A 13,464-nucleotide genomic window follows, 5' to 3' on the forward strand; every position below is an offset into this window, starting at 1 on the left:
ATAATTTAAATAATGTAAATGAAAAACAGGAGACTGAGAGAAAAAAAATCACATAATTGCAAGCCTGTAATTCTAGATGAGTCTTCAGCATTACAAATCACAGTTACACGAAGTATTCAGACACCTAATTGGAAATTCAGTTCCTCCTAATAATGTATTAATCCCATTCAGCCTGTCCTCAGCACAGAAGAAGATCGGGTATCATTGCTGATTACTTATGCAAGGTAGCCTGCTAACAGAAAAGGAATTAAAATATTCTTTTGATCATGCACAGTGAAGTAATTCATTGGCACAAAAGTCGAATTCAAATCTTGACTTCATTGGATTATCAGCTGAATTTGTTATTTGGAAAGACAAAAATATTGATAATGGAAAACTGTGGGAAAAAAAGCAGAATTGTTACCCTTTGTGTTCCGCTGGATGCTTGATCATTCAGAAACTGGACACTCTTTAATTACCAAATGGCAATGTATTGCCAGAAAAAAAAGCATTTCTTTTTCACTTCTTCCCTGATAGTGCCAGATACAGTTTTTCTTCTAGGTCCTTTCATGATGAAACCCAAGAGGCTTTTGATTTGAGTGAAGTTTTATCACAAGATAGACGACCAGTTTGAAGATGAAGTTCTGCCAAAACTGTTATCAGCAATTTAAAGAGTGACCAGGCTACTGCTTGTTTTTATGAGTTGATACTACTGTGGTATTTGTTGTAACACAGACAGAACTTCCGTGGTCAACAAATATGCCCTAAACACATGATCTCCCTATTTAGAATTATTTATGAACTGTCTTTAGAAAATGAGTATGCTTTTTTAGAAGGATAAGGAAATTATCCGTACTGATAGTAGAACCGAGTAAAAATTACAGGAATAAAAACCCAGATTGACAAATGCAATGTTTTCCATTTTTAAAAACATATAAATATACATCTTCTTAGGAAATTATGAAATTTTGTTGGCAATAAGGATACAAATTCTGGGCTCCTTAGTACAAGAGAGACATGGAGCTCATGGAGCAAGTCCAGTGGGGGGCTACAAAGAGAACATTTGGAAACTGGAACACTTCCCTTACAAGGAAAGGCTGAGGGAGCTGAAACTGTTTAGCCTGGAGAAGAGTAGAGAGGGGACCTCATCAATGTGTATTAAGTATCTGAAGGGACAGTGCCAGGTGGATGGAGACAGGCTCTGCTTGGTGCCAAGCAATAGGACACGAGGCAATGGGCAGAAACTGATGCACAGGAAGTTCCACCTGAACACAAGGACGAACTTCTTTACTGGGAGGGTGACAAACACTATGACAGATGGCTCGGAGAGGTTGTGGAGTCTCCCTCACTGGAGATGCTCAAAAGACGTAATCCTGGGTAATGTGCTCTGGGGGACCCAGCTTGAGCAGGGGGCTTGGACCAGGTGACATCCACCGGTCCCTTCCAACCTCCGCCATTCTCTCTGATGGTCCCAAATAGCAAAATGACCCCGTCAGCCTTCAAGTACCAGCAACAAAGTGGCTTTGATTGTTTGTTCAAAGCAGGGTCCTCCGGCTGCACCCCCCGAAGCTGCGGCTCTCCCGCTAACGCTGTTCTTTGTTTGCCAGGCGAGGCGGGCGAGGCGGCGCCGCCGGGGCCGGCGCAGCAGCTCCCCCCGGCCCTCACAGGTAGGCCCCGGGGCGCCGCGGCGGCCGCGATCACTGCCATTGTCCGTCCACCGAGCGGCACTGTTGTGTAGGGAGAGAGCGGCGGCTCCGCTGCATCCTCCCCGGCCCGCTGCGTGCCTGTGTGTGTGTCCCTGCACTTCCATCCGCTGCGCGCCAGCATCTGTCTGCATTACAAACCTGTCTGTGCTTGTACTTTGTAGCCCATTTCACACTCTGGCATGGGGGACGATTCCACCATCAGTGTCCCTTTCAGCTGCATTACATCCCTCTTGTTATATTTGAGGCGGGTATTTTGAGCCGTGCATCTACTTTAATGCACTTGTCCGACGAGGAGCTTACATGCCTTGGTTGAAATAAAAAGCATATGGATTTGTGCGATGAGAGGGTTTGAATGGATTTCAAAAGTACTGGAAGCCTTTGTTCCAAATTCACTGTAGGAGGAAAAGGGAAACTAATTTATCTGAAAAGTTCTATAATACTCATCTCATTCTTTTTGCAAATTTTAATACCCTACATCCTGACTATGGCAAATAGATGAGCTGATCTGAATGGTTTTGAATTATATATAGTGCCGCACTTATGTTCTTGGTATTCTTGTCCTTGCTCTCCTTATAACTATGAAAGCTATTCTTTTTCTCTGTAGGGACCAAATAGAATGAGTCATCAGTTTCTTATATGCCTTTTGTGCATCTTCCTTTCATTTTTTCATATAGTTTAGTAGGGACCTCCAAAGTTCATGGTTATCTCCCCCATAACTTACTCAAACTTAGTAAGTCCTGAAGCCCACTTTCATTGCAAGTCTTCTCCACGCCTCTCAACACCTTTAACTGGATTATAAGGTCTTATTACTGATCACATTACATTTAAATTTTCCTTCTTTTCTCTCCACCCACTGCCCTTCAATACCAACAGATCTGTCCCTTTTGCCACTACCACTCTGTAGTTTTCCAAATGGTTTTGAGGCAGAGCATTTGTGACTCTGGAGTCATCCCCAGGATCATTAGCAACTGGCAAGTAGTGAGCCACTTAGAAGCCAGCACATGGATGTAACCTTGCCTCTTTTTGCCTCAGAAATGGATGTATTTTTAGTGTATGAAATCCTATGCATCATTACTGTGAACTATTTATGCATTTTAGCGTGCACGTATATATTTTTGAGACATCCTACACAGTAAAGTGTTCTAACTACTGCGTATGTCAGGGATCCTTAGATATTTGTTCTGTGTGTTTCATAAGCACATATTTGATTTCCATACTTTTGGGGTTTCTTCAGCCTGTTTTGTATAGGTATTAGGACCTTCTGGTATATGCTCAGAGATGTTCAGAGATTAGATTTCTCTAATCTTCTTTTAAGGAGGCATAATGTATTTATCTGAGATTAACAAAATGAGCAGATTTTTTTTTTCTTTTGAGCAATAATCCTAAATTAGGAACTCTATGAAATTACCTTCTTGTGAAGCTGTTGAGTGAGAAGAATGTACCATGCTGCTTATTAAGAAAGATGTAGGATCAGTAAGACATACAATAGAGAAGGTACAAATGGCATTTGTGTCATTCTCTGAAGATCCTGAAATCTCTGCATTGGTGCTACAGTGTTATTTCCGGAGTTAAGTGAGGACTGTTAATGCCTCAGAAGTCGGTGCATACATAATACATCTGAGGGACTTCAGAAGCAACATGTTGATTCAGTTAAATGTTCTTACAGCAACTTCACTTAAGAGTTGGACTCGGTGATCCTTGTGGGTCCCTTCCAACTCAGAATATTCTGTGATTCATTAAACAGAATTCTGTGTTGGGGAAATCATAGATGACGTTTTTGGTTTTGGTTTTTTTGAATTAAGGAAAACAGCTTTCTTATTTACAGTTGTAAAAATGTTGACTCCTCTAGAAATTAGAAAAGCCAATCACAATCCAAGAATTCTACTTTATGACTTGCAACGCACTGTAATTATTCATAACTGCTGTTCTTGCTTAATTCTTAATCACATCCTCCAATAATCCATGTCCCAGCACTGTTCATGGGATCGGATTCAGAATAAAAAATTAGTATTTCCTAATGATAACTTCCCCGTATTTTCTTATTCATGCAGAAGAATCAGGTGCATCCTAACCTTTCTTTTTACTTGGGTATAAAACATACAGGTATAGTATTTTTATGACCTCTGGTTCTGTATCTTGTATTGCTCTTATTTTTCACATTTATTATATATATTTTTAGGCCATAAAGCCAGATTGTTCAAAGCTCTTGCTGTTATTTGAGCAAATTCCCTTTTAGGACAGTTGTGTGTTCCATCCACAAAATCTGGTTTGGTTATGTAAGTAGTTGCATATTTTGTCCCTCTAAACTGTGACCCATCTTTTGAAGTGTAGCTGTTTGCAGTGGCCATGAGGACAGTTCTCTGTGTTTTCAATTTCCTATTATATTTTGGACATTTTTTTTGTTAGAGCTGAAAGACAGAATTTAGGAAAAAATCTTTACAGATAATTTTTTCCATTGTTTTACCAAACTGTATTATTTCATGTGTTTGGATTCCTAAAATATATTTAAGATATCCTTCTTTCAATATTATCTGTGAGCTTTTATCACATAATCTGCTTATTTGCAAGTTGAAGTGCATTAACTGCAGGCCATGCAGTGAAGAGTATGTGGAAAATACACATTGCTCATTTTTTAACTGTTTTTTGGATTTTTTTAGTCTTGATCCTATGTGGAAGATATCTTCTTCTTACTAGGTTTGGAAAGAGAGGCTGTTTAGTCTGATTTATACATAATAAATATTTTTTCATTAACTTTACTCTGTCCACTGAATAGATTTTTTTGTGTGTGTGTTTAGCGTTTTTATTGGCTGCTCTGACTAAGCTGTATGAATTGCTTTTATAAATGCTTTATTTGCTAAAATATGTGATTCCATCTGTTCCAAGACTATTTTTAGTTTACCTGCTGCAGAACCACACTTCCATTATAAATTGCCACTATGAAATGCATAAAAAGTCTCCTTCTTACATAAAGGCAACTGTAAGGATAATGGTGTTGCCAAGTGACATGGTTTTATCCTAAAATTAGAAATCTTCTAAAAACTTCCTTGTGACTGGATTATTTCTGCTGTTTGTAATGCAGTGTTTTCTCCTTTTGCATCTGTAGAACTAGTTACAAAATACCTGATTAATGCATATCCCATTTCTTTATAAAATGTGAAGGCAAAAGTTGAGTTCAGCCTCCATCTCCTGCACTTTTAAGGAAGCTGTTCAGGCTAAGTGGTAGGTAGTAAGTGACTGGAGGAGGGCTGGGAAGAAGCAGAAAAATGCAGTTGAATGAACTTGGTGGGAAGTAAAGAATATATAAAGAAAGAAGAATAAGGAAGTTGCAGAAGAAGAGGCAATGTGGAGGGATCAGAAGAAGAGGAGGGGGCAGACAGGAAGGTCCACAGAAGCATGAGAAGCAGGACAAAAAAATAGGAGCATCATAAGGAAAGGTGATCAGAATAAGGCAACAAAGAATGAAGGAGAAGGTGGGAAGCAGTTTATATGACAGTTTTCTTCTAGAAAATGTTGAGAATATTAAACCCAGATCCTTTCTTGGGTTTTGTCCTTTCTAGTCTGTTGTGATAAATATGTGATGTTTTATTCTTTGCTGGTTCAATCTCTGCACTTAACAGTCTTTTTCAAAGAGGATATTTCAAATAAATCTGTATTTATTCCCTCAGGAAAATGTGAATGGTTTAGTTGCAGAGGATCATACTTGATGCTTTAGATGGTAGCATGAAAGCATACCAGAAACAAAGGAAAGGAGAAAGGGAGAACATAAACAGATTCACCAGAATAGCTGTCAAACCAGAGACAGTAAGAATTCTTGAGCATTAGTTTTTTGTGGTATTTAACTTTTCTCCAGAATGGAAAACTCTAGAATTTCATTGAATCACTCTAGCTTGACTTCATCATACACACGATAGAAAGATTTTTTTAAAACTAGCATCTGTCCTAGAGCAAAATTTTCTTAATGAAAGTTAATGAAAACTGACACACTGGTTTCTGTTTTTTTCTTCTAATGGAAACAAAAATTTAATTTGAATATTTAAAAATAATTTGTGGGCCTCAATTGGAAGAAATGGTCCTTCTCAAAGATTGCGTGACTGCATACATTGTCATGGTGAACCACCCGAGGCTTCTACTCGGATGTTTTTGCTATGTCAATGAACAATCCTAGATTCTTTTTAAAAACTCCATGAAATGTCAATAAGTAACTATTGAGTAAACTTCATCAAAATGTCTTCTAGGTGGACATGGCCTTAAAATTTGATGCGTGAGAGCTTACATTCTTTCCCAAACGTGATTTACTTTTTCCTGCTGTAGATCTTCAGTGTCCAGCCATTATTGGAATGTGAAGTTCTTGTTCATAGCCTTCTTTGCCAAGTTTCACAGTTTATTTGTTGAGAGAAAAAAACTATTTCCATTGTAGTGTTGATGAGATCAGACTTTTTTTTACTATGAGATGGTACTTTGCTCATGCTGCAGGAAGGTCTTTGGTGTGTGGATATAATAGGGATATATGCTGAGATGGTATTTTTATATATATGTATGTATATATATATAATGTAACGCATATATACATATATATGCATTTCTATATATACACACACACATATATATGCTTGATAGTGTGTGTTTGTGTATGTATCTGTGTATACACTGAGATTTTGTAGTCTTCTCTCATACAAAAATTAAAGTTCCATGTGAGAACAGTCCTTCAGTCTCTCAGTGCATGCTAACACACTTCAACATTTCATTCTGTGTTGTCTCTGAATCTTGGTGAATGTCAGTTAAGACAAGGAAATATTTGCAGGGAAAAGAGATTAACTCTTTTTATTATTTTATACTTGCTTTACAGGCCAAAGTTCAAAAAACATCAGTTCATCTCCAAGCATAGAGAGCTTGTCTGGAGGACGTGAATTTACAGGATCTCCACCTTTGTCTGCATCAAAAAAGGATTCCTTTTTCAGCACCATCTCCCGCTCTCGTTCCCAAAGCAAAACTATGAGCAGAAAAGAGTCGGTGGGTTCTTTTAATTTTTTTAACCTATTTTAATGCCATCACTTCTTAGAGACACTTCATCACTTGTTAGAGATACTCATTTCTCCCATGCACTGAGCACTTGCACTTGGAAGTGTTTGCCTAAACACACATTAATGGCCAAAGCAGAAATAAGCTATTTCAACCATTTTTGTTGAGTGACATCTCCATTATGGCTTCCATCCCATAATCCTACCTGAAATTAAACTGTGAAAGCACCTGTTTGTTGCCTCTGAGAAAGAGGAGAGAAGTCCTGTAAGTTTATTTGCTTTGTTAGACTTTTACTTTAGTAGTCCTGAAGTTAATAAACAGTTCAGTGGGAAGCTTGAATGCTCAGCAGATCCAAACATGTCCATCTGTTGTCCCTGAAATTCCTTAATACATCAGAGGGTTCCCAGTGTCTATAGCATCTGTAGTCTGCAGTCACAGTTCTATTTCTTGCACAGCTCTGACCTTCCATTTGGTCACAAGAAGCTAATATTTAAACAGGTTGTTCTCATCCAAGAAAATCAGCTCTTATCATGGGTATGTTCCAAAGAAATTCTCATCCCAGCAAAGATATTTTAGGAGCACGACTTTGATAAACATCATATGCCATGGAGCACAAGGATTCCTGTTTTTTCTGTAGACACATTTCCCGTTGTCTCTCTTTGCTGATTAGAAAACTGTTATGTTGTAGATGAAACAAGTTGTATTTTATGTAAGGTGAAGGCATGGTGGTTCTCTCCATTCTTTTTTCATAAATGCCTGCTCATATAACTTCCTATTGATTTCAATAAATAGGAATTGTAATAGCCAAATTTCAATGTTGCAGCATTCTTCAGGTGTTTAGAGCTAAACACTGCACAGAAATTTAATCTGAACATCTAAGCATTTTTTATTTTAAACAGCAGGATCTTTATTAGTAGTCACATCATGTTTTCAAGTTGATATTCAAAATGTTCTAATGAAATGCACAACTATGTGCAACTTTGTTCAGTTTTTGTTCATGAATGAGAGTGTTTAATTCTTGTTCCAAATGTTTTAATGTTGTCTAAAGACAAGCTGTGTTTTGTGGTTAGTCAGCACGAAGCTATAATTTTGGTTTGTGACCATTTTAAACATGTTGAATTTAATTTAAAGCTAAAACAACAACTTAATATCTCTCTGCTTGTCCACACGAGTTGAAGAAACATAAATATACCAGTATTCAACTTTTCTTTTTATGTGATTAATGAGATCTGTATCCAGCTTTCGTTTGCAACTTTTATCCAGGCCAGAACTTGGTCTTCTCCTTAGTTCTCTAATAGGAGACAGGAGATTTTGCCATTATAATATTAATACTCAATTAAAATCCATTAATGATCATTGTGATTTTCAGGTAAATAATTTCCCAAAATCAGAATATTAATGTTTTCATCAAGAATATTGGACAAAAAAATACTCATTGGAACAGATTTGTTGTCCTTATGATAATTTTCAGTGGATTAGTAATCGTGATAAACAGGGCATACATTTTCAAAAGAATTCTTTGAACTGTAATATGTAATTTATATTGAAGCATTTTATGATTAAATAGCTAGAAAAGGGTTCAGGCTACCAAAATCTGTTTTCTGGTGTTCAGTTTTTGACTGACCTTTAATACAGGAAAATTGAATTTGTAGCAGATCCAAGAGGAAAAGGTTTGTTTAAGTCTGTTCTCTGTTGCTCAAGACAGTGTTTGGTTTTTGTTTTCCTGTAAATTTCATGATACCTTGTTTTCCATGTAGAGTAGAAAATCCCATAGTCCTTCTTGAAATCCCAAAATAGCTGCATCAGAATTCTCTAGTCTTACAGTTGCTTCATTTACAGCTGTTTTTTGGAGGCAGAATGCTTGAAAACATAATGTTTCACATCTTCGATTTAGCAAATTGAACTGGTTTACATTTTTAATCTAATAATTATACAGATTATGTTGTTAGGTATTGGGGAAATTACCTTTGTTGGAATATTGCCATGCATCAATTTCTTTATAAAAAGATGTTTTTAAATCAGTTAACTCTTGGTGCAACAGGTAGAAGAGGATCCGTTTTCTCTTCATCCCTGTGTTTCTAATTAATGCCCTTTCCAAGCAAAGTGAAAATGCAGTACATACATAAAAACACATTCTTCAGCATGGAGTTTAAAAAAGTGATTTTCACAGATCAGAGGGCATTACTGTAACAGTGTCATGGGATGAACAGGAATGTCATTGTCGTGGATCACACCTGAAGTATTGTGACCAGTGGTGGGCTCCCCATTACAAGAGAGACATGGACATACTGGAAAAAGTCCAGCAAAAGACCATAAAGTTGATGAAAGAACTGGAGCATCTCTCCTACCAGGAAAGCCTGAGAGAGCTGGGAATGTTCAGCCTAGAAAAGAGAAGGCTCAGAGGAGATCTCATCAATGTGTACTGAAGGGAGGACAGAGCCAGGTTCTCAGTGGTGCCCAGTGACAAGACCAGAGGCAATGGGCACAAACAGAAACACAGGAGGCTTTGTATGAACATCGGGAAACATTTTTTGGTCTGAGAGTGACTGAGCACTGGCACAGGTTGCCCAGGCAGGTTGTGGATTCTCCATCCTTGGAGATAGAAGCCATCTGGACATAATCCTGAGCAGCCACCCATGTTAGGTGGCCCTTCTTGAGCGGGCAGTTGGGCAAGATGAGCTTCTGAGGTCCCTTCTGGGATTCTGTGAGAGGATAAGCTTAAATGTGACATGTCTAAATTCTTTCTTTCCTAAAGCCAGTCCAACAAGTTGGACTTTCTCTGTGAGAGTTGTGATCAAAATTGATATTTAACTTGATTCATTGCCTCCAGGAATAGGATGTGTCCATTTCTCATACTAACAACTTCTTAAGGTAGTAGCATTTGGGTCATATTATTCTTCTACATATTTTTTCCCCTCAAATGCAAAGACCAGTGGAGTGACTTTTTTACTTCTGTTGTCAGAAACAGATGTCCCCTCTTATTTAGTTAAGGAAATGAATCTACAGCCTAAGGGCTGAATGCACAATATCAGATCATGTTTTGGCAGCCCATGGCATCCTGGTGTTTTTCACATTACTGTTGAGTGACACTCAGCTCTGTGTTAACATGAGGTCCACCAAATGTGTTTGAAAGTGTTTTGTGCTCAGCACTGAGATGGTGCCCTACCCCTTTGTATCCCTTATGGCTTTCTGACAGGAATAACTTAAGTTGCAGTTTCTGGAGCTGTCTTCCCATAAATAAGCACAGGAGTTTTTAATCTGTAATGCACTCTAGTGCCTGCTATCTTCTGGCTGGGTCAGCCTTGCTGGAATAAAGTCCTAGAAAATTTCATTTCATAGCATGCCTACTGCCCTCTCCTCTTCCACGGAATTGGGAAATAAGGGTGCATTTGTGGTCCATTTATTTCTCATTATGTTTTGTTTACATCTCCATCAACCATTGAAGACAGTCTACCCCACTCTTTAACAAATAGCAAAGTTGCTTAGACGTTGATTCTGGCAAGTATGGTTGGCTGGTCCCAGTTTCTGGCTGAATATTCTGTAAATAGCTTTCAGGCATAGAGATGTGCCAGAGAGGAAACTTTTGAGCCAAACAATACAAACATTTTTAAAACTTCCACTAAAAGAACCCCACAGGAAAAGATGGGTTTGACTGAAAAGAAAGTTTTAATTTGGAGAAACTGTATTTTTATAAGTAAATTTCTACATAAAAGGTTTCAAGTTAAGAAAAATCAAGTTATCCATTTGGAAAATACTCTAGTTAAAAATTTTCCAAGAAGGAAGCATTTCTAAGGAAAATCTGTAGCAGTTTATTTTCTTTACTAAAATAATTGACAAACATGGCCAATCAGAATCCTCATTTCTTAGCAAGAATATCCTGAACAAAAGTGTCATGCATCATGCTGGTTTTGATTGCACAGACTTTTTAATTAAATCAAATTTGACAACATATGCTATTGTCCCCACAAGCATGTATAAACAACTGTTACTGTCTGTGATTTACGTAGCTAGTCTGACTGATTTGGAGTTAGTTATGAGTACCCCCACAGGTTAGAAAATTAATGTATGCCATTATTTTCAATTAAATAGGCAGGCATCTGCTTTACTGATCTAGGAACCTGATTTTAAGCATTAAACGTGACAGTTCTGCTCAAGGAGAAGTGGTATACAAAACCCAAAGAGGTAATAAAATAAATACTCGACAACCACACCAAAAAAATCATGTGTGCAAAAATTCCTTTAAAAAAGAACATGCATTTTGTACATGGTACACATCTTGGAGTTGGTTTTTATTCCCATAGATGTTTTCCCTGACTGTTATTATTAAAATCTCTTTAAAATGTTTTAAGCAAAATGCTTGTCAGTTCATACTTACCAATGCCAAACATTTATTTGGAAATACAAATGCAGTGATGAAATGTCCTCTTTTAGTTAGGCATCATAAAATGTGCCCAGAATAAGTTAGTGTCTGTGTACAGCAGCCAATTCTTTGATCAGTGTGTTGGATTTTTTAGGCCTAAAATTAAAGACCTTGATTATTCTCACTTCCATTAAGTTAAACAAACTTTAGTGCCTTAATGTTTGACTGCAGTTAATACTGGAGGACATATGTCTTCCTTATTCTGATGTGATAGGACAATTCAGACACCTGAAAAGTGCAATTTATTTAGTACTTCAGTACTTGTCTAATTTTAGGGTTAGATAAATAGAATATTAAATTTCAGATGCTGACAGGTCACATGAACAGAGTTAGTAGAAAAACCTCTGAGATATTTGGGAAGTGTGATTCTTTTCTTGGTTGCCTTCCTTAGGCTCACACAACATCCTGTAACTCAAATGAAAGAGCTGAAAACAGTACAAGAAAAAATAAGTTGCCTTTTATAGTTTTTATTAGAAATACTTGCAAGTTTCTTATAATTTAGTAAAACGACAGCTGTATGCATGAGTGGCAGCTTTGAATCCTAAAGCTCCTTATCTTTTTTGGAGTGATTCATTTCAGGGAAAATAAACTGTACTGTGATAAAAATGGGAAGTTAATTGCTTAGAAAAAAAAAGATGAATAAAAACCCAAGTGGCTCTGCAGTGCTTTTTCTGTCATATTACAAGCAATAAACATGTATACAGAGCAGATCTGTGGGGCCATTTGGAAGATTTTAAAAATGTCAATGCAAACTGTTATCTTTCTCTGGTACCAAAGATTCAGATACGTGCAGCTGAATAACACTTGCCAGTAACTTCTGCACAGAAGCGAATTAGAATGATACCACTTGAAAGAAGGCAGTGAAGACTTTAAACATTACTGGGCAGCCCTATGAAACTATCAGGAAGAATTTAAAAATTACCAAAATCATGAATTAATGAGACCATTGGCAATGTTTACAAAAGGATCAAAGTGACTTAAGAGACGAGAGGTGTGATGCAATCGTGTTACCAGCAGCAGGTACAGGACTTGCTCTATGCGTCCTCTTTCCGTACAGTAATCATGAAGTTAATGTTTCAGCATCCCAGTGGCAAAGACAAACATATCTGAGAATCTGTGTTGATAGTTTGACCTGCCCCTTTTTCCTTTTCAGTAGAAATCTCATCTCTTCATCCTGCTCTTTTAAGATAACACCACAAAATTACTGTCCATTTCTGTGCAGAACTGAGAGACCTGCACCGAACTCATAACAAAAAAATGGATGTGGATGAGAAACATCTCTCTAAATCAGACCATTGTTTTAGTTGGGGATTTTTTGAGCAGAAAAGGTTTCAGTGTTTGGAAGATGTTTTTCCCGCTGAAATAGATTGTGGGTATGTGTTTAATAGCTTGATTCTTACTGTTGTCTGTGTTTTGTTAAATCAAACAATTACCAATAAAAACATCAAGGCTTATAGATCTGTTATTTTAACAATGTCGTATAAATGGTGTATATTTACTGTCCCTTCATAATCATCATACTTAAGTTTTACCCTCCTTAAGCTCCAAACAATGTAATTAAAAATTCTAAAAGCCCTAAATAAATGATCCTGCTCTGATCTACATCCTCAGTCATGTTAGAAATCACAGAAAAGGTCAAATACACCCAGCCTGACCAGAGGAAGATTTAACGAAACTATTTTACAGCTGATGCTTAAATATATTTTAAATGAGTATGAGTTTAACAAAAGGTGTACTTTGAGAGTCCTTCATAAAGGTCTGTATGTATGTTGAACTGTGTGGGTATTAAAAAGCTCATTCAGGCAGCAAAATGAAGCAGCGTAATTACGTAAGTACCCCACACCTAATCAACCGTTCCAGTAAGATCCAACCAAATACAGCATGAACTTTATTCATTGTGAAATATCTGTGTATTAATCATTCCATATCCATACCAAATCCTTTTGCACTCAACAGTACTTACCACATTGTTTCAGAGAGCTCGAAAATCATAGAATGGTGAGGTTATTTCCCCATCTCACATTTCTCTTACATTTGTCACAGTGGACTTATGCAGTCCTAAAGGCTGGCAGTGTGTGTACCAGATGGGCAGAAAGCCCATCAGAAGTGATAATGGAGTAATGGAGTAAATGGGATTCTTGATCACCTATGTGTTTATTTATAACTATTTCCAAAATACTTGCAGTCATACTATCTAAATTAATATATCAGTTTTATTATTTATGAAGAAGTATTCCAGTATTCTTAAGTCAACAATCTCAACAGCAGCACAGAGAGAAACCTTTTATCAGCATTTCTGTTCAAAGGGATAATTTCTAGTACCCTACAGCTCTTTCTGTT

At 37.2% G+C, this 13,464-nt stretch overlaps 1 protein-coding gene across 5 annotated transcripts in view; it reads left to right on the top strand.

Moving 5' to 3' along the window:
* TBC1D5 (TBC1 domain family member 5) overlaps positions 1–13,464 on the top strand; it is a 315,237-nt gene that overhangs the window by 266,487 nt on the left and 35,286 nt on the right. For 3 of the 5 annotated variants that reach the window (XM_050307600.1, XM_050307606.1, XM_050307614.1), the window contains 2 exons: positions 1,587–1,646; positions 6,532–6,695. In XM_050307600.1, the coding sequence (XP_050163557.1) occupies positions 1,587–1,646; positions 6,532–6,695 (224 nt within the window). The remainder of the gene's footprint in view (positions 1–1,586; positions 1,647–6,531; positions 6,696–13,464) is intronic. The other 2 variants (XM_050307620.1, XM_050307625.1) reach the window with 1 other exon arrangement.

This window comes from Myiozetetes cayanensis, unplaced genomic scaffold (assembly GCF_022539395.1).
Source record: "Myiozetetes cayanensis isolate MyiCay16 unplaced genomic scaffold, myiCay2020 scf1, whole genome shotgun sequence".
Classification (NCBI taxonomy): domain Eukaryota; kingdom Metazoa; phylum Chordata; class Aves; order Passeriformes; family Tyrannidae; genus Myiozetetes; species Myiozetetes cayanensis.